This window comes from Penicillium manginii (genome assembly GCF_028828005.1).
Source record: "Penicillium manginii strain IBT 31320 chromosome Unknown utg000006l:1.0-4164085.0:1.0-4166146.0, whole genome shotgun sequence".
Lineage (NCBI taxonomy): Eukaryota > Fungi > Ascomycota > Eurotiomycetes > Eurotiales > Aspergillaceae > Penicillium > Penicillium manginii.
Genome location: NW_026643107.1, coordinates 3798212 through 3819634, shown reverse-complemented (window position 1 = coordinate 3819634; position 21423 = coordinate 3798212). Strand labels below are relative to the sequence as shown.

At 48.8% G+C, this 21423-nt stretch overlaps 6 protein-coding genes across 6 annotated transcripts; all 6 read left to right on the top strand.

Moving 5' to 3' along the window:
* Nucleotides 1–639: 639 nt before the first annotated feature.
* N7533_009799 (FMN-dependent alpha-hydroxy acid dehydrogenase family protein) lies at nt 640–2151 on the top strand (the record flags this gene model as incomplete). Its single annotated transcript, XM_057106449.1, has 1 exon — nt 640–2151. The coding sequence occupies one exon, from the start codon at nt 640–642 to the stop codon at nt 2149–2151; it is 1512 nt and encodes a 503-aa protein (XP_056957898.1).
* Nucleotides 2152–3138: 987 nt separating this feature from the next.
* Nucleotides 3139–5220, top strand: N7533_009798 (gamma-glutamyltransferase; the record flags this gene model as incomplete). The annotated part of the gene is made up of 7 exons (XM_057106448.1): nt 3139–3357; nt 3418–3451; nt 3506–3665; nt 3720–4302; nt 4359–4519; nt 4578–4711; nt 4769–5220. The coding sequence occupies 7 exons, from the start codon at nt 3139–3141 to the stop codon at nt 5218–5220; spliced, it is 1743 nt and encodes a 580-aa protein (XP_056957897.1).
* An 876-nt stretch (nt 5221–6096) lies between these two features.
* On the top strand, nt 6097–8331 carry N7533_009797 (uncharacterized protein; the record flags this gene model as incomplete). Its single annotated transcript, XM_057106447.1, has 2 exons — nt 6097–7360; nt 7409–8331. The coding sequence occupies 2 exons, from the start codon at nt 6097–6099 to the stop codon at nt 8329–8331; spliced, it is 2187 nt and encodes a 728-aa protein (XP_056957896.1).
* Nucleotides 8332–8953: 622 nt separating this feature from the next.
* N7533_009796 (putative pre-mRNA splicing factor) lies at nt 8954–9544 on the top strand (the record flags this gene model as incomplete). Its single annotated transcript, XM_057106446.1, has 1 exon — nt 8954–9544. The coding sequence occupies one exon, from the start codon at nt 8954–8956 to the stop codon at nt 9542–9544; it is 591 nt and encodes a 196-aa protein (XP_056957895.1).
* An 896-nt stretch (nt 9545–10440) lies between these two features.
* On the top strand, nt 10441–13026 carry N7533_009795 (uncharacterized protein; the record flags this gene model as incomplete). Its single annotated transcript, XM_057106445.1, has 1 exon — nt 10441–13026. The coding sequence occupies one exon, from the start codon at nt 10441–10443 to the stop codon at nt 13024–13026; it is 2586 nt and encodes an 861-aa protein (XP_056957894.1).
* Nucleotides 13027–18445: 5419 nt separating this feature from the next.
* gprC lies at nt 18446–19777 on the top strand (the record flags this gene model as incomplete). Its single annotated transcript, XM_057106444.1, has 2 exons — nt 18446–19325; nt 19392–19777. 2 exons carry the CDS (start codon nt 18446–18448, stop codon nt 19775–19777), a joined length of 1266 nt encoding a protein of 421 aa, XP_056957893.1.
* Nucleotides 19778–21423: the final 1646 nt, after the last annotated feature.

The window sequence follows — 21423 nt, the reverse complement described above, 5'->3', positions numbered from 1 at the left end:
ATTCTCGTCCACGTAGAGATACTAAAAGTTTCGTTTGCCAATTGCTAATCCTCCAACATTGGATAGAAACAGAAAGATGGAGAGTTGTCATCAGAGCGCTGAATGAGCTACTCGTGAAGAACATTGGTCGCAATGGAAAAGGAATGAGGATGGCTAAGGATCGGATGGACCTACTCCAAGGTCTTTTTATATGGCTTTCATTCTGGGCGTAACTACTACGTTTTGTTTGGTTGTTCATTACAGCAATGCAACTTGCTCCATTGATATGTACCTACGTTAGATCACTGTGAGGAAGATGATTAGCCGATATGCGTGACGCATCCTCCCCGGAATTGCCTTCCTATTAGACTAGAAACAGTCATCAACCAGTGCTGAGACGCCTTCCAAAGACAATTCCTAACCCCGCAGAAGCCTTTTGTCGCAGAATTCCCCACCTCAATGCGCCTATTGGCCGAACTTGGTAAGATTAAGAAATTATGGGTTATCAACACAATGGAAGAAAGAGATGAAAAGGAAGGCTATTACAGCATGTCTGTTTATGAACCAGTCTTGAAAATCCCTTGATAGTAAACTAATTTGTCATCTTTCCTCTACGAATTCATCTATCAATACTTGCTATTATTTGTTCCCCATACAGATATGGCGGAACGAAAGATCACGCTCGAAGAGCTCAGTCAGCATGTCAAAGACACCGACACCTGGATGGCAATAAATGGCACAGTGTGGGATATTACTGGCTTTGCTGAACTTCACCCAGGCGGTCCAGATATCATTCAAGAGTATTCCGGTGGCGATGCAAGTGGGCCCTACAACAGTGTTCATAGCCTCAAACTTGCAGAAAAGAACTTTGAGGCAAGCCAAAAGATCGGGGTATTGGAAGCCAAATGCGTCGACGACAAGCTGCCAACAGAAAATACGAGGAATCCCAGATTGGAAAAGGATCTCCCAGATCTGGATGAAATAATCAACCTCAATGATCTCGAAGTGGTAGCAGAGAAATGCCTCAATGAAAGGTCCTGGGCATACTTTTCGGGCGCTTCAAACGATAGCTTCACAAAACTCGACAATTCCGAATACTATCGCAAGATACTCCTTCGCCCTCGAGTTGCTAGAGCTGTTCGGGATGTCAGCACTAGAACCAAAATTCTAGACGATGTATATGATACCCCGATCTTTAATGCACCCGCATCTCTCATGATGCTTGCTCATCCAGACGCTGAGATGGCTCTTGCCAAAGGGCTTGCAGCAAGCGGAAGCACCATCATAATCCCTACTTTATCCTCTTTTTCCACTGAAGAGATCATTGAAGCACTGCCCGCGGATCATCCATTCTACTTCCAGCTTTACGTGAGTCCCAATGAAGCTGCCCTGGAGAAGATGATCGACACACTTTGCAAAATTCGACCGAAAGCAATCATGATCACTGCGGATCTACCAGTCTTCAGCAAAAGAGAAGCAAACGAACGATACGAAAAACGAATAGCAAAACAAAAGTTGGCTTCTGGGCCCAAGGTAACAACAGCAACCGAAAAACAAGGCGGACAAGCTCGGTCTGCTGGAGTCTCGATTGACCCTAATCTTTGCTGGAGCAATATCAAGTGCCTTAAGGAAAGAACGGGCATCCCAATATTCATAAAAGGAATTCAGTGTGCAGAAGATGCCATGCAAGCGTGGAAAATTGGTTGCAAGGGGATCTACATCTCTAATCACGGCGGGCGAGCTGCCGACACAGCACAACCTACGATACTCACTCTTGCCGAAATTCGACTGCATTACCCCTTTATTTTAGAAGAAATGGAGGTAATCATAGACGGGGGCGTACGAAGAGGTTCGGATGTCTTGAAAGCTATTTGCCTTGGAGCGAAGGGTGTTTGTCTCGGTCGGCCCTTTTTCTATGCCTTGATGTATGGGGAGGAGGGAGTTCGATACATTATGCAGTGTGAGTTTAAGCGACCACCTGCGCATTTTTACTTTGTTCAAGTCTTCAAGCCCAGACTAACCGCTGAACTTTTAGTGTTGAAAGACGAGCTTGAGACCGCAATGCAGCTATGTGGTATCACTAGTTTATCCGAGGCTCATATTGGGCTTCTCAACACGAGGGCGCTATACCGTGATGTTGAGACTCCTGGAAGCCTCCCTAGCAAGTTATAGGCTATTTTCATCATTCCTTTATTTGTCAGTTGATTCTGATTTATTTATTCATTTTCTTGTCTTCTCGGATCTGGTGCCGAGTTTCCGAATAACCATTCCATGGGTGTTTTCCAAGTAGCCCTTCGTTTCAAGTTCTTTCGTCCGCACAGGCGCTACGGGTAGTTTTCTGGCTTCCATCATTCCAGCTCGATTATCCAGATAGGTTATTAGTCTCCGCGAGCGGAATATCCAAGCTTTTATCGGCCAAGTCAGCCGATCCCCGCAACCAAAACCACGAGGCACGGCTGCTGTCAAGGCACTCGGGCCGATTGGCTTGGATGACCGACACTAACGTAGTACCGCGTCCCAGATCCAAAGAAGCCAACAGTCAAGACAAAGGAACGATGTCACGTTATAATCGAATGACGAAACAGATGCCACGCGACTCCAAATCTCGGTGTTTGACATTAATAATTTGCTTCGGGCGAAAGTTTACCTCGGGCAGTGCTTATCAGCGGGGTTCAATCCGACTTCCCAACCCTTGGGAACTCTACAAGTCACCCGCCAGGAACTCAAAAATGGCGGTGCTTTGGCTCTTAGATAAGGGCTATTGTGCCTTGATATCGCTATGGAGATCGGATTGCTCATTTTGACCATGACCCAGAGACTCTCGGATATTGCGTGAGTCGGACCAAGATAATTTACTATCCAGGGGTCACCGTGCTAGCGGCTTGTTTCGTTCTAGCTTCTAACGTGCTGCCATGCAGCAAGGGATGCGACGCACCCTTCAATATGCGGAGAAGAATGCAGGTCCATCCTTTCCCTAATGAGCGAATATTTTCTCCAATCTAAACCCACTTTCTTCAGCCCCCTCTTACATCTTCGGAGAGGAACTAATAAACTAATATATGACACCATCGATAGCCCCTACTAGAATCCTCTCCCTTCATCACCCATCCTAACTCCTTTTCCGAGTCGTCGAAAACCCGGTGGAAAACAACCATAAACATGTTCAAACCCGCGAGGTTGGGCCTATTGGTCATTCTGTCTTTGATAATTCTCGTCATTCACTTGCCGGGAGCGTTAACGACGCCATTGGAGTTTGCCCCGCGTTCCTCAGATCAAAATTTTGCGCCCGGAAAACGGGGGGCCGTTGCAAGTGAGAGCTCGATTTGCTCAGGACATGGTACCAAGATTCTGGAGTTGGGCGGCAATGCTGCCGATGCTGTTAGTCTCCCTTCGAAATGTGCGATTTAAAGGGTTTCCGAATGCTAACAAAGAGATTAGCTCATTGCGACTGAATTTTGCGTCGGAGTAATCGGTAAATCGTTCTCATTTTGAATCAAGATGGCGACATTTCTAATCTGAATTGTAGGAATGTATCATAGTGGAATCGGCGGGGGCGGTTTCATGCTCGTCCGATCACCCAACGGCACTGATGAATTTATCGACTTCCGTGAGACAGCCCCAGCGGCGGCCTTCCAGGATATGTACAACAACAATACAGATGCATCTCTTTACGGTGGACTTGCAAGGTGCGCAAATTGAATACAATTCAAATAGGAGGCTCTATCTAACATGCAACCCAGCGGTGTTCCCGGCGAGGTTCGGGCTCTAGAGCATCTGCATAAGAAATATGGCTCTCTGCCTTGGTCAACATTAGTGAAGCCTGCGATTCATACCGCACGGGATGGGTTCCCTGTGACTCCTGATTTGGTCAAATATATGGATTCTGCAGTCGGTACTGGGGAAGATTTCTTGTCTAAAGACCCCAATTGGGCCCTCGATTTTGCCCCAAACGGGACCCGTCTGGGCTTGGGAGACATCATCACCCGCAAGCGTTACGCTGATACACTGGAAGCCATTGCGGAGGGTGGAGCTGCTGCATTCTACTCAGGTGCAATTGCGGAGAATACCATCAAAGCGTTACAGGCATCAAATGGTACCATGACACTTGAAGACTTGAAAAATTATTCGATTGAAATTCGCAATACGTCCCAGATTGACTATCGTGGTTATACTGTGACTAGTACCACCACACCCTCAAGTGGATCTGTTGCATTGAGCATTCTCAAGATTTTGGACACATACCGTGGGCTTTTTGCCGATGAGAAGGCATTGAACCTAAGCACTCACCGTTTGGACGAGGCCATTCGCTTTGGATATGGCGAGGTACTTTTGTTTGTGTATTCTCTCTGAATGAACATAGGTGCTGACATTTGGTATAGAGAACCGAGCTTGGTGACCCTTCATTCGTAAAGGGTATGGCAGAGTATGAACGCGATATGTTGAAAAAGTCAACGATTGCCGATATTCGTTCTAAAATTTCGGATACACATACCCTGAACGTTTCCGCATATGATCCGTCGGGTCTAGAAAGTTTAGATACGTATGTGGGAGCTCTAAAGGTTTTAAGTCGAACGCTTCATGAACTAATCATCTATCAGACCAGGAACTTCCCACATCGCAACAGCAGACCATACTGGCATGGCAATCTCAGTCATTACTACTATCAACACTCTGTTCGGAAGCCAGGTACTTGTCCCCGAGACTGGTATCATTATGAACAATGAGATGAACGGTACATTATTATGAGGTCTCATAAATTTGCAAATCCTTATCTTACTCTTTCACCCAGATTTCTCAATTCCCGGGTCTTCAAATTCTTTTGGGTACATCCCATCCGAGGCGAACTATATCCGACCGGGCAAGCGGCCCCTCTCTTCTATCACACCTGCCATCGTGACAAAGAAGGATGGATCACTTGTGCTAGTTACTGGCAGCGCTGGTGGCAGCCGAATTATCACCGCCACTGTCCAGAACATCATTCATGTCATCGACCAAGGGCTATCAGCTGCTGAGGCGCTCGCCAAGCCACGTCTACATGATCAGCTGGTGCCCAACCAGGTCACATTTGAGTATGCTTACGACAACTCAACTGTTGCTTTTATGAAAAGTCTTGGTCATAATGTCTCATGGGTGGCTCCTGGACAGAGCACAGCACAGGCCATCCGGGTCTTACCCAATGGCACATTCGATGCCGCCGGAGAGCCTCGACAGCTTTCCTCGGCTGGTTACTCCGTGCCATAAGACGGAGCGGGTTTCTCTGCCCGTATATTAGCTCTCTGTGATGTGCACATATAGCCATTTCAAGGTTCAAGTTCCGAGTTACTGGCACCTAGGTAGATGTCAAGTTTACGTGAACATATCCTTTGATGCTCAGTGCAGCCCTGGGGAATATATAAATATTAGTGAATACTCCTACTAGTGATAGATGATGCCCACATGAATTATACCACTTTACCCATATCATTGACCTTTTTCCCACTCTAGTAAACCCTAGTGATAATTCCTCGCATTTGTTTACTTTTCATAGTTCCCCAGATGGGATACCCATGGACCATTAAGGTTACCCTGGGCAAGATTACCCTAGGATAGCCCCGATAAGGCTGATCGATAAGCTCTTATCGCTTATCAACGTCCAAAATGGCCCAACCAAATCGGCGCGCTTCAATTTAGAACAGGTTCATTCCATTCCATTCATTCACTCATTGCATTCACTCCAGCTGGCTGGGTCGTTTTGGCCGCAGTATTGAATTTGAAGTACTGGTGTTTGCTCATCCTCTCTCCTTCATCACTCCCTCCATTCGCCAACATCCTTACTTCCCACAAACACACCACGTCCTACCAGTGACCTCTTTCCCCGTGACGCAACCAAGCAACATCTCGCGCCGTGCATCCCACCGGAAAGGCTTTGGCGTTTCCAGACCTTCTGTACGTGTTATTTGCCCCAATCATTTGAATCCGAGTATAAAAAAGGCGGGGGCTCTTTTTCACATGACGATTTGACTAACAAATGTGCGCTGAGTAGTCAACCTTGAACCGACCCCAGCTCTCACTTCGACACATACACCCACATGCCTCTCCCACTACATGCTTGCTTCTACATGAAACTTGAACCGCAGAATGGTGGTCGCTTCGGGCAAAGGCAATGTCTCCGTCGTCGTCCCGACACCCACCGTTGACATCGAGAACTACCGCCCGTTCGAAGCAGCGGTCAATCACACAATCAACCGAATCCTTTCCGACAAGTCGATTATGGAAGAGTTCAAGGAAAAGGACTGGCCTGTCTACACAGGTTCAGAGTCCCATGACCTTTCGCCAATCATTCTCTCCTCCCCAAGCACGAGTCTCGCCCAGCATTCACCTTCCGCACGAGCTAGCCCTCTCGACGTGAATAAAACTCGACTTCGCAAACGACCGACTGCGAGCCGGCACATCACAAGAGTTTACATGCCCGCCGAGAGCCATAATGAGAAGCATGTTTCCCCTGCCACTGCTGTGACAGCCTCCTCTCGCAGCGAGTCGAGTGATGGCCAAGAGAACCAGGATCGCGCGAGACACCCCAAAGTACCGAAAACGAAGAATAAGCGGCGACCTTTGTACGACCATGCGGAACCAAGCAACCAGCAAGACAGTGATCTGCAGGAGGAAGACGCCCTATTCTCTTCATTGGAAGTATTAAAGCGACACGACTTGATCAAATACATCGGGACACACCCACTCTTGAAATCCTCGTATCCTTTGAAGCGATCTGCCTGGCGAAGATACGTGAATGATGTACGCACTACGGCTACTTCGTTCGGACTTTCCAAGTCGCTTACAAACCGTTTGGTTCGCTATGTGCACAAGAATTACTTCTCAACGCCGGTTGGCCGTGATGCCGGCCCGTCAGAGCCAGATCCTACCGTTTGCGATGAGCAGATGGCAAATAGTGTATCTAAGGCGAAAACTGATAGACCCTCTCGCAAGAGATCTCGGCTTAGTTCTGAACATCCCAGGGCCAAGAGGGCCAAGACCCAGGTCGCCTCTCCTGATATCGGAGTTGCTCGAGACCGCGCGGTTGAGAATTTACCATTGCCGAGCGCATCTGTCTCGAACTGTTCTGAAATATCTTCCTCACAGACCCCGGAATTTAAAAAAGCTGTTACTTTCAAAAAGGCCGATATTGTCAAGGTTGCTTCTACTGTCGACGATGCTCCGACTTTTATCGATCTTACTTTCGACGATTCCTCCGCTGACGAAGCTGCTTCTACCGTTGTACATGTTCCTCCTGTTGAAGATGCTCCTACTTCTGCCCATGGCCTTCCTGTCGCTGATGCCGCTCCTGTTGACGATGTACCCTTCGTTGACAGTGCTTCCACTCTTGATAAGACTCTTCAAGGTGATGGTAGGCCTTCAGCTGCTGATGCTTCTTCTGTTGCTGATGCTCCTGTAGTTGATGATACGCCTATTGTTGATGATGCCTCTTTAGTTGCTGATCCTTCTTCAGTGGCCGATGATCCTACACTTGATGATACTCCTATTGTTGATGTTGCCACTGCTGTTGAGGATGTTTCAATTGTTGACAATGCTTCCACTCTTGATAAGACCCTCGAATGCGATGATAGGTCTTCTGTTGATGATATGCCTTCTGTTGCCGATATTCACACAGTCGATGATGCCCATATTGATGATGATGCCCCCACTGTTGGTGATTCTGCTGCGGGCAATGTTCATGGTGTTGAAGAAGCTTCAAAATCTCGGAAGAGCAAGTCTAGCGAGAAGAGGCATGTCGCGCAGTCTGCAGTATCGCCCCAAAACAAGACCCATGCATTAAGCGCTGCAGCTGGAATTGCTCGAAAAATACCGCCTCCGCAGCTCGAGTCCCAAATTACGAATGACCAACCGGTCGCGATGTCCAAAAAGGAAAGGAGGAAACAGAACAAACGAGAGAAACGAGCATCGCAGATTCAACAGGCGATTGATGTGCCTGGAACTAGCCACAGCATGCTGACCCATCGGTCCTCGAAGAAGATGATCCGTCGCCGAAGCTTGGTTTCTTCTGCGCTGTCTACCGATTTGAAGCGAAAAAGGGACAAGAAAAAAGAGAAGGCTCGGAAACGAAGAAAGTCCGAGCAACAGCAGACCAATGCAAATGTGGATACCGACATGGAAAGCCACGACCACCACCACACCCATGTGGCGGAGCCTGCGGAGCCTGCGGAGGTGTCTGCATCGCGTCCCCATACCCCCAAGCGACAGATTCTGCCATCTTACGATCAATCACAAATTTTGCAACCGAGCAGTGCTCACAAATCTCCGTTTGCAGTCCTATCGCCCGATCCCACACAATGGGAGATAGGAGAGATGGATTTTTGATTCCCAATGATTCGCCGCCAATGACCCCGAGCGATGAGGCGAAGTCAAAATATTTCCAACCGAAACCAAAACGATATTCCCAGCAGGCTACAAGACCCGAAATGCATGAACAGACGCTCCCGAACTCGACTCGGGAAATCTTGGCAGAGTTGAATCTGCCACTTGACTTTTTGTCTTCTGATTCTTCATTGAGCGATTTAGAAAGCGATACAGATGACGATGGATTTAATACACAACCACTCGTCGACGTGGCAACCTGCACAAACTTGAATTTCTCACCCCCTGACCCGATATTATCACCCAAGACTCCGACGAAAAACAATTGTTCACTGCTACAACCCGAAACCAATTCTTTTCTACTTCCGCCTGCCACTCCCAAATCGAAGTCCACTCGCCCCAAGATACCCAAAGTCTCACCCTACTTCCCGACTCTCCCAACAGAGTCAGAGTCATGTCTACCCTTTCCACCAATTGATGCCCCATATTTTGGCCTTGTACAAGAACAACTTGCCCATGAGCCCTTCAAGCTCCTCATCGCGACTATCTTTCTCAACCGCACCCGAGGGGAGTGGCATTGCCTGTCTTGTTCCAAGTCTTTGAGAAATACCCTACGATTGACGCCATGGCGAATGCATCGCCATCCGAACTTGTATCTATGATCCGGTGCCTTGGTTTCCAAAATCAACGTGCCCGAAAATGCATTGATCTTGCCCGAACGTGGCAAGCGCATCCACCTACCAAGGGGAAGCGATATCGCGAGCTACACTATCCTCGGAAACTGGATGGGCGAGATGTTGGACGTGACGAATGTATTGATGATGAAGATATGCGAGTTGCATGGGAGGTTGCCCACTTGCCCGGCGTTGGGGCCTATTCCCTGGACAGTTGGCGCATCTTCTGCCGGGATGAGTTGCGCAAGGTGGCTACCGACTGGCAAGGGACTGGGGCAACGACCTTCGGGTTTGTGCCCGAGTGGAAGTCTGTGCTGCCGCAGGATAAGGAGCTCCGGGCATATCTGACGTGGCTGTGGCTCAAGGAAGGGTGGGTTTGGGATCACCATACAGGGGACCTGGAACCAGCTAGTGAGAAGATACGCCGAGCAGCTGTGGATGGTGGCGTGGCTCATGAAGAAGATGGAAACTGGGTGCTGGAAACGTCGCCGGTCAAGAAAGCCACCAACGGATTGCATGCGGAGGACCAGGAGAGTCCTTGAAGGGGGAGATCAGCTGCCCGATAATACTTTGCTGTTAATGATACCCACATACGAAATTGCACAAATAGATTTCAATCTCTGGTCTGATCTAGTGAAGTAACAATATATTAACAGTAGAATGGTCACTGCCTTGGTAGTTTCCTGTATCAACTCAAGTTGAGAGATACTCGAGTTCAACCCAAGGCAAGGCTGCACATCACGTGCTCTCTATAGTCAGGTACGAAGAAGTACGGACGGCTGGTATTATTAATGGCGATCCATATAGGTAATATATAAATAGTCGAAATAGTAATAGATGGAATGCTCGTTAATCATCAATCCAATAAATAAGAGTACTCTTAGTACTACAACTACTAATCACGATTGTGTGTACTTGACAACCTAGGATGGTACCTAAGGTAGGACTCCGCTGACTCGGTGGGGCCACTTCCGATTCACCGCATCTTGTCTTGTGTTGACCCTCTGACACACCCGACATCACACCCAATCTACCTCCCGCGCATGAGCTTATTCCCATTGTCTATCATTCCCAGCTCATTCCTTTTTGATTTGCTCCTGCTTACCTACCCCCCGCGGAATGCCGGGGCTTTTCCCGACCTGTGATCGACAGCAACCGCTGAGCCCCCCGGGCAGTTGGCAGCCAGTGATATCTCACCTCTGCCCAACTTAAGCGCCAGGCAGCACATTATCGGTCACAAAAATAGCATCGCGCTGCCTTCCATCGGGCGAAGTATACTGCACGAGGCTGCTACGGAGTACGGAGTACTGAGAAAGTATATCGCCAGAGAGCAGAAAGGAAAGGACGGACTGCGCCCGATGAACTAGCGGAGACGGGGTCTTTTGAAGGGATCCACCTGTCTGCGGGCTACGAAGAGAAATTCGATTTGACCCCAGCCATGTTTTTTCCGGTGAGACCTAATCAACCTAAGAAGTCCAAATCCTCCAAATCCTCCATCGTCACCACCAAACAAGGCCTGAAGCGTCCGTCCCAAGGACGCTCCTCCCGGGTATCGTCGTCAACCAAGGATCCCCAGCCTGAACCACCGGCTGCCTCCTCCACTTCTTCGATCTCCCACACCGCACCACAACCACCCCGCAGGGCCTCGATGCCTGGCGTCGATACTGCCATCTCGGGCACCGCCTCGTTCTTAGAGTCGAGGTCAAGCCTGCCCTACCCAAACTTCTCCAAAGCTCATAGTAAGGAGGATGTCCGTACCGCCAATATTCCTACCCCGGACCCCACCGATGTGACCGAGCACGATCAAGATAATGGCAAGGCCAATGGAGCGGGTCACGCCCGTGCTGAGAACCCAAAAGCCCCTCCGAGTCCGCCCTTGACAGGTCTCAGTGACCAACCGACCTCTCGAAGGGGTAGTCCAGCCGTGGGTGAAGACGACAAGGCATCGGACAAGGATAAAGAAAAGGAAAAGACGAAGAAGAAAGCATCCAACATCAAAATCAGAGCCGAGGTCAACAGATCGTCGTCTAGTCTTCGTTCCAAGAGAGATGATGGAACAAAGTCAAGTAAGACGACTCGCGCAGAAACCCCCAAATCAAAGTCATCGTCGTCCAAACCCGAAAAGGAATCCTCGTCGACGCGAACAGTCCATAAATCATCCTCCAAATCCAAGACCGATGAGAAAAAGCCTTCCAAACGCTCCAGTCGCTCGACTTTGTCGCCGCAGCGGTCAAACATCACTGTCCGGGATGCCACCGCGGAATCAACAAACGGATCTGATGCTACCTCCATTGCCCCCAACCAACAATATACCGTACCACGCAAGCCGATGACCCCTCCGACGACAAAGCCTCCCTCGCGCAACCAGATTCGATCCTCCAACTCCCATCGACATACCCCTAGCGATGAATCAATCGACTACGGAAGACCGGTTGTTTCTAGCCCTGGTTTCGGTGGCCCTCCTCCTCCCCCACCGCCGCCCGAAATGCCCGTGACGATTCCCAGGGTTGATTACTTGCTGAAAGATGGCGGTCTGGAAAACAAAGTTCCCCGGACTCTATTAGGTAACCCTGGTTTGACGGATCCGTTCGCCCAGCAAGCTACTCAACCTCAACTAGCTGCTGCAAAGGTCTTCGATCGGTATAACCGTCTTCTCGATGACTATCAAAAAGTGATGAGCAAGAGCGGCTCGTTGGCTGTCGCAACGGGTTACCGATCTGTAGCTCGACGCCTGCTCGACAGGCTGGAGGCTGTCTTTGCGCGCGATATCTCGTCTGAACCATGCAACTGTTTGATGTGCGGGCGCGAACCAGAGGAGGAACCACAAGAGGCTGTGAGCTGGGGAGAAGTTCTCGAGCTTGTTTCGGGGCGTCGTGAGCTTCCTATGTGGCCGCCGTTCATCATGGCGCATTCAAGTCTAGATTCCGATTTGCCTGGGGAAGAACACATCCCAATGCAGAAGCTTGATGTCGATGTCCCTGAGGAGTACCGTGACCACTTCATTCGGCAATCTCGCAAGACGAAGGTGGCGGTAGACAAATGGCTCTCGGAGCAAAATGAAGACGCCAGCAGTGCACCCGACGAAGTTGATGACGAGACTTTGACCTTCGCCATGCTCACCCACCTTGAATCTCACCAGCGCTCTTTGTTCTGCGCCCTTCTTGGTATCAACTCCTCAACGCCCATCCCACGATCTGACGATGAAAAACCTCGACCAAAACCCTCCGCCCTTGTCTCATCCTCACTGGCAATCCAAAGATTATATCGACTTTCCTCTCTCCCCCGCGACCCTGAAGCAGCCATGTTCATGCTCAACAATCCTGCTCTGCACCACGTCCTCGCCACACTAGCCGCGATCAGCGACGATGAATGGGAGATCCTGATCTCCGGCCGGTTCGACGGCTTCCTCCGTAGCGGCGCAGAGGACTCCGTCCCTGCATCAGGTTCACACTGGAACAGCAACCGCTCCAGTACACCCCTCACCACAGGCGGAATCTCCCGCGGAGCAACACCCAACTACATGGACAAGAGTCGACCGGCCAGTCAGCCAAACGGCAACCCTTCATCGCCCGCATCCTTCGGCGGCCCAATCGCACTAGACGAAGAAATGGAGATCGCCGCACTGGCCGAAGTCGAACGCGACATCTTCCTCGGAATGGAGGCCCTCGAAGACGCATTCGAAGCCCTCCACCTAAAAGCCGAAGTCGTCCGACACGCCCTCCGCGAACGCGGTGCGGGACTCGCAGTCGCGAACCAAAGTCGGCGCGGCTCAACCGTCGAAGCGCGCATGGGCACACCTTTCTCCGTCAATGCGTGGGAAAGCGGGACTGACGATGGCATCTTTGATGATGATCGCTCACTTGCTCCGGATGATTCGGCCAGTAACATCAGTTCGAATCGGAGGAGGAGACCGAAGAGACGGACTGAGCGACGCACCCCTGCTCCTGTTGAGGAGGAGGATGAAGAGGATGATCGCTCGCCTATTGCCGGTCGTCGCGATTCGCGGAATTCGCGACGCAGATAAGATTGCATCGATGAGGTGCGAAATGGGATGCGAGATCTTCATGCAAAATTCTTTTTTCTTTTCATTCACCGCATAGCTCGGGTGGTAGCATTTGCTGGTGAAATGATCCCCAGCATAGGATGGGATAAGATGGATATGATAGTGAGGAGGATGGAATGATGGATGGATATATTACATGATTGTAGCGAGCGAGCGGACTGATCTTGGTTTGATGTTGATGTTGATGTTGTTGACGATGATGATACCCACTCCCCTATCCTCTATACCTCGCGCCTGATATAGGTTTTGAGTGCTAGCGCTGATATCGTTGGTTTACTGAGCTCTTGGACCCCCTGGACCTTTTTTTTATGATTGATGAATGCATGAGCTCCTTGTTGAGTGGAAAATTTATGTTGTCCCTTCCAAGGTTGTGATAATAAGCTTCTATAAATCTTTAAGGTTATACTACGGCCCATGGTCTTGAACGGTTTGCCTGTGGGAAATGATAGAAGAATTCCCGAGGTCTGGTTAGGATGGAAAGTTACTTTGTCACTCAGAATCCAATTCTTAACAAGCCCTCTTCCTGCTCCGAGTCGGTACTGGTGATACATGGCAGCAACCTCCAGGGCTTGAAGGGCTACTAGCATTGAATTCTCATCTCACTTCCCTCTGACCACTATAGGCCCGAAGTTCATATGCCAACGCGTCCACGGTCCGTTCTAGCTCAGATACGCTTCTTTCCAATCAAGTATTACGAAGAATGAGATAGGAAGACAGCGGCGACGACAAAAATATGATTAATGAGCGTTTCTCACCCGATCGAGGCGGCACCTCTTCCCCGAAAAGGTCGCAGGCGAAGACTGCGAGCATGTGCGTCACCATCTAAACGAGACATGGTTAATATCAATGATGCAAGGAGAAGACGCCATTCCTGCCTCTTTACGTATGCTGCTCAGGTGGCGCATCCATCTCCTTGGTTGGCCTGCCAGTCCTGCGCTGCTTTCCGCCCACTAGTAGCTGCTCGATATCACAGATGAGATGAGCAGACCAAACTGCCTGAATATACACTTGACCCCGAGAGCCCTGGAGTGCTCCCGTATTCCCCTCTTTCTACTGGTATTTATCATATTTTTTTTGGCGTTTTCCATGGCAGTCGTCATTTCTTACAACCAAACGACCCCAATGATATTTTGGACTGCTTTGCTCGGGCCATTCCTCAGAATGACGATGTTGGGATGAATTGGCCCCTGCTCGACACCTGGGCAGCGTCTTCCACTATGCGGCCCCAGGTTATGTTCCTTGGAATTCTTGATTTCAAATAGCATCGCAGCTTTTTACTGAGTTGGGGACTCCTTTTACAGCCCTATCTCCTTCCCGGCTTCTTACACGTTCTTTGCCTCTTCGACCACCCTCGGAATGTCACCGAGAAGGCTGTCAATCACGACTGTGAGATCTGGTTTGCTGATTTCCAACTCACTTGGCGTCATGACCGAAAGTTTGGTTCAGTCAAGGTAGCAGAGTAGCTGATGAAAATCAAGGAAGTAGAAGATGACCGGGTGATCATTCTAGCATTCGGCATGGATCCAACGAAATCGGGAAGATACCTTGTGGGTATACTGATACCCGATCCGGCAAGAAATGAGAAGCGTATACAGCCGCCTGAACCAGATCAAGAGCCGACCTGTTGCTTACTCGAACTTGGCCCCGTGTATAGTCCCATCTCAAGGGAGCTCACGGTGCTCTGCCTGGACTAGGATCGACGAGGATGTCGTCTTTGATGATCCGAAAAATAGAGTTGCTCTCCTGCTGAAAAATGGTCTTGAGAGCGCAACTCTCCTCTATACAGTACAATCGATGGCCCGGACGATCCAATGCATACCCCTATTCATTGGAGAGATAATCGCAGAGTCCATCTAGTGCTACAAGGTATTGAGATCTGCCGCGGGTGTTCCTCGGGAATATCGGAGTTCGAAAATACTATACATAGTGAAAATTCAATGTGGATGTGCGAAGACCGGATGGACAATCATAGGTTCAGTTAATACCAGCTACAAAGAGTACAACTTAACAGCGGAGTGCATGAGCTTCAGCTTGATAATGATCGGAACCTCCGCGTTTGAATTCATTAGCTCCTTGTCAAAGAGATGCCATCCATGGATTATGCGGTGGATCTAACCCTAGTTGATGCTTTGGCACGGTCGCAGGCAGGTAAACCTAAATTGACACCATTGCCGCCGAAATCCAAGAAGCTGGGACGCTTGTTCCAATCACTTGGTGATCTTCTCGGCACGAGCCAAGAGAATGTACGATGTACTATGTATCTTAAGGTTAATAGCGCCGTCCACATTGTGATCTACGGTTACATACAATCACATGGGATGAGAAGTGCCGTCAATTACATAGCTGAATTGGGCAAACGGTTATCTAAGACATGGAGATCGACAGTTGTGCATGAACCTTGCTCGTTCTTTTCAACGTTAGTTTAGTTTATTCTCAATTTTGGGGCACTTTGACGTATGCTATGAAAACTTGTACCTAAGTACAGTATGCAGATAACACGAACTTAAGAACTCTACTTATCTATCAGGTGAATGTCGGATGACAATCCTTCGGTGGCGATCTTATTCCCTGTTCTGTCAACGATCGCATGGGTTCAACTTGAAGTTCGCAGCTGGGCAAACCAGATGTATGTTCACAAATTTAGGGCACACAGGCCAAATCAGTGGCATGTACGGATTACGGGGGTGTTCCGTACTCGAAGAACCTGAAATGGTCTAGATTGGGTAAATAGTCCCAACCATCATGGTGGTTGTAGCTAGCTACTATCGGAAAATGAGTCCCTTTTAATCTCCGTGATTCAGGCTGAAGTCAAAAGACTGCGGGGCTTGTCTTTTTTTGCACTTCGACCCTTTGACTGAAGTTTATCAGCTTAATATCCAATGGATCAGAGATACAATGACACCCCTTGCCCAGTTCAGGCCCAGATCCCGCGTCCATCCGTGGTTCAGCATGCAGATCGGCGATGGGCGGGGCAACTAACAAGAAACAGGCAGGTGAAGCAGCGACTCCATTAAGATTATGGTTTGTGAACATGGTACTCTGAACCGACAGAACCGTGGTTTTCTAAAGATTCATGACCCGCATTCTCGTCAACCTGCCATGCTGGAAAGAAAACAAGCTTGTGGCTGGCTACGGAGTATAAAAGCTCACAAAGGGAAATTAGCGGAAGTTTCCACGTGGGGTCGAGGCCACGAGGGCTTGTCACTCGCCAATCAACCCCTTAAATCCGACCCTACCGGCAAGCGTCCCCCCCTTAAACCGGTCCGGGATAGCTGAAGTCCAATTGTTGCCACAGCTCGAAAGCCGAGCGCTGTCGTACCCGGGAAGAAGATTCCCTTCGGATGGAGACAAGTGGGTTCCCCTGGAGCGCATTGCAATTCGCAAGATCGCTGCTAGCGGCTTGAAAGGGTTTGGTTCCAGTGCGTATTCATCCTTCGTTGGCCATTTTGGATGATCAAACCCCCATCAGGTCTCCGTTTACTCCGTACAAAACGCTAGCCAGCCGGAAGGCTCACCGCAAATCTCGACCATTTGTGGGCCAGGGCCGACCTTGTCCCCCTTACTTGTTGTTCCTCGGCACATGGCTGCCACCTGGCTGCCAGCCCCTGTTGGCGGGTCGGCAACCCAATCATATTGAGTGTTGATCAGCATATCTGAATATCGAGAAGGGGCATATCCCATCACTCACTATAACGGCACTGAATGGGTCGAGAATGTTTTTTGAAGAATATAGGTTAGAGTTCTGCTTACGCTTTACATGACGCATGCCACGCCTTGAGAAGGAATTCCCTAGGGCAAGATGTGAGCGGGTCAGGTCTCAGTTGAAACTTGGCCCCCCGTCAGCTACCCACGGCAAGGCCCCCCGATGGAGACGGGGTAAAGCGTGAGCCAGTTGGAAGCCGTCATATTATGGGAATGAAGCTTATACCGGCCCAATCGAATGGCCGCAAGATCAATATTGTACTCTGAGCGACTCCGTCTTCCGGAGAGAGTACATACTATTGCGAACGATCTACATTTTTTCTGGAACGGTCGCCCTTGGCAGCGTCACATGAATTTGAGTACGGAGTACGGAGTAGTCAATTCTACAGTATGTATGTACATACAATGTACTCCGTAATTCCTGCGGGGGTTGATCCTGGTCATGTACGGCCATTGGCCACGGTCCCTAATACATAACACAATAACACTCAAAATTTGTGACCACGCAAATCAAGCCCCTCCTGTTTAGGCACGGAGATCTAACCCAAAGTAGCGGAAGGCTCTGTAACTACTCCGTAGCTGAGCTCGCACTCATGAGACGATACAAACTACTGCGGGGGTCAGTACAATGTACATATTTAGGCACGCGGCGAAACGTGGCCGCGTCTTCCGTTGGCTTTCCCGACTAGATGCCCTTGCATCGATATGACAGGGATTTTTAGCAAATATAGTCTTTCATTGGCAGGAAAAGATCCGGGCGTTGGACGCCGTCGCCTCGTCTGGGAAAGTGTCAGCCTCACACGGAGAGACAAACTTTCTGTGGCGCTTTCTGGTTTCTCACTATTTCCCCAGTTTCTCAACGCCTTTGCTTGAAATTAAGACATCCTTGGTGCGGTCGGCCCTGCAGCTAATTTTTCCACTCCCCCTTTACATCGTTCCCATGCCGTGCAGCGCACGCTCGGACGATGATCGTGGGTGGATATAGCCGTCTGGACCAAACTTTCACCCGGTTCGTTAAAGGTTAGACATTGCTATCGCAGAATGTTCTTCGAACCCACACCCACGCCCCTGTTCAGAGAGGGGTCGTGTCCGCCCAAAGTGGATACTATGATTGCTAATTTGGATCTTGTTGCATTGAGCACTGGGGTTATTTGCCTCCATACTGGACGTGAGCCCACTTCGGGGCACCCTAACGGAGATGATCCTGGGTGGGCTCCGCATCGAAGGTTCCAAATTTCTGGAAACTAAGTCATTGACAACACAATGGTCTGTGTGTTGAAATTCCATCGTTGTTCTCCTTAACCTATTGGCAATAGAGTTCGCTGAGGCCGTCCATGGTTTCTTTGTGGATTAAGTCCCATCACCTCGGCCCTGATCTTTGTTACTTTAATAATCCTGGTCCATACCCCTGCCGTTGCGGAGCGTCTATTCCCATCCAGTTCCGCCTAGCCATTAGTGAGTGAGGAGAAAACTCTTGCTGAATTTTCTTGCAACGCATATCACCCTCACTCATCTCACTCGGCTGGTGGACTTGGCTTTTCGTTATCACGCACGCGAGCAACAAGGTTGAGGTCTTCCTGGCTTGGCACGAACCGCCCTCCAGTCTCTCTACAGCCGATGGTCGTTGGCGGAATTCAGGCAAAGAAACGACTCTCATTACTAAACTACGCTTTTCAACATGTCTGCACTCCTTCTCAGCATGTTGCAGCGGGACATGGCCTCCAGCAGCCCACTTCACCCTCGGTTGACAAACGATGTGACTTTGGACATTAATCCATTGCCAGCCGTACAACGGCGTGGTCTTATCGCCATTTCTGTCATGGCCTTGCTCTCATTTCTTGCCACAGGAACTCTACTCGCCTTCATCACATATCGTCTGATTTTCTGGAAATCCAGCTACGCCAGGTATATTGGTTACAACCAGTATATCATTCTTATCTACAACCTCATTCTTGCAGATTTCCAACAATCCCTCGCTTTCTTAATTTGTTTAAGATGGATCGTCACGGACCAGATCAAATCTGGCACCGCCGGCTGCTTTTTGCAAGGCTTGTGGCTTCAGATCGGTGATCCTGGATCGGGTCTCTTCGTCCTGGCCATTGCCTTCCACACCTTCTTACTTGTTGTCTGGGGGCGGAAGATGTCATATAGAGTCTTCGTATCCTTTGTATGCGGCGTTTGGGCATTTATCGCTCTGATTGTGATCATTCCCCTTGCAATGTACGGAGCTGATGTCTATGTCCCATCGGGTGCCTGGTGCTGGATCAACGAAGAGCATGAGACAGTTCGTCTTTGGACCCATTACATCTGGATTTTCCTGGCAGAATTCGGAACGGTCGCTCTCTACGCGATCATGTATTTCCAGCTCCGGAGGCAGATTGCTGCATCCTCGATTCTTGGAAACAGCCAACTGGAGAGTCTCAAGCGTCTGCGTCGTGTTGTTGGATACATGACCATTTACCCCATTGTCTACATCGTTCTCTCCTTGCCATTAGCTGCTGGGCGTATGGCTACGGCGAACGGAGATTCTCCATCTCTCACATTTTTCTGCTGTGCTGGTAAGTGTCCTCTTCGAATAATTATCCAACGCTATCACCATCCAAATGGAACTGACATCAAACTAGGCGCTATTATTACAAGTTCCGGCCTTGTAGATGTCATCCTTTATACCGTTACCCGTCGCAACCTCATCATCGACTCCGAGCCTAGCCATGACCGGTCTTACAACAAATTTGCTAGTAGCAAAGGACGCCGAGGCGACACTCACTTAACAACCATCACCGCTGACCCCAATACACGGAGAATGGGTTTGCACGACGATGATCCTGACCGGGATGGATCAACCGACAACATCGTTCAGCCTGGTGTTGAAATGGGTCCCATTGGAAAGGTGTACCAAGAGACCACCATCGAGATTACAACGGAGCCCGCATACCCTTCAGAAGGTGCAAGCGAACGCTCCAGCAAAGACGACTTCAATGAACCTCCTTCGCGGATGTGGCGACGATGATATTATTTTCGCGACTTCATATTACGCTCGGCATTATATTTTTCTCAGGCCGAATCCGTCGCATGCTGTTTCATGTTTACGACCGTGCATTACGTTTCATTTGATGATGCACATCTTTTTAATACCTTCTCAAGCTTTCGCCTTCCGTCTAGATGACATTCTCCGGGGTTTAAGTTCGCACAAATGACCTGCACCTTTGCTACATTATCACCTTCTCTTCACAACGACCATCTACTATCATTCTCGAAAATTTTCGTTGGCACTCTTGTCTGGAAATGGAAACCTGTACATATTCTCAAAGGATTGCTTCGTTTTGCTTGGCAAGCCAATCAATTATGAAGATTCCCATGTATACCTATTTGGCTGATCAATATCAATACAATAAACAATTATCTTCATTCAATTTCAAAACTTTGCCTATTCGATGCCCATATTAATTGATGACGTCCTAGACCTACATCTCTATGCTCCATCGCAATAGACATCTCGAATATTTACTTTATAATACAAAACTCATTTAAAATCCCCAGGGCCTTTGGTATTGGTAGACCTTCACCAGGCTCAAGTTAATGTGGCAATGGCAATTACTCAAGCGTCTTTGATGAGCAAACTCCAAAGACGAAGATCGATCAATTATAAGGCCTAGGTATTCCCAAAAAATAGTATATTGATAATCTTCGCTAACAGACTATGCATATGGAGGTTTCATTATGGCTTCCTGATTTGGCCCTCCAATAGATCCGGCTATCTGTTCAATCCTAGCCAAATTTCTTAACTTGAGGGGTGGAGTGATGATGTCTTTTTGCTGATCACGATGTATGTTAAACATGGATAAGTTTTCTACCCATACGCGTGTTTAACCAGATTAATATTGTTTATAACTTAACAGACTAACTCTGTCTTAAACAAGTTCAAATGGGTTGGGCCCTCAAAATTTCGTATCCAAGAGTAGCAAAAATCAGTTTGTGTTATTCAAATCTACATTAAGTTTCACATATTGTCAAATTCATACAGTGCCACAAAATTGACCACTCAAAAGGCTATATTGATTAGCACAATGGAGAAAAGGTAACACAAAATTGACTCTGGATCTTGCTAGGTTCAACGCACCGTTGCATCTTCACCCCAAACTGCGGCAATGAATAATTGGCGCGAAAAATGCGGTATATGAATGGTCAAGGACCCTGAAATGTAAAATGCTATCCCCATCTGACTGCGTAGGAGTTGTCGACACATATTAATCTTCGTTTCTTAAGATGGCAGTCCTGGAGGATACGAAAGTCCTGTCGCCTTCAATTCTTGCCTTTGGTAAGAAACAGCTATCTTCTCAAACCTAACATTACTAAAGGCACAGGAGCAATTTAGCGCTATTTATTGGCTTTTCAGAGTTTAAAACCTCAGAAAATTTTGTGACAAAAGAATCCGCCGCTATTAACACTCAAAATGTCGCTGAATGTGCATCCTCGTTTCCATCAGATACTGCAAGTACTCAGGTTGCCCAGGTGCCCGATGACTCTGGGCATCTAATCAACTTGAATTGTTCTATCAATACATAAAATTACTAACTGAACACTTTTGGGAATAGTGTACTCGTCAACCTTCGTCTTTTGGAGCCGAAAACCCTATAGGCTCCCCCTACCCAGATG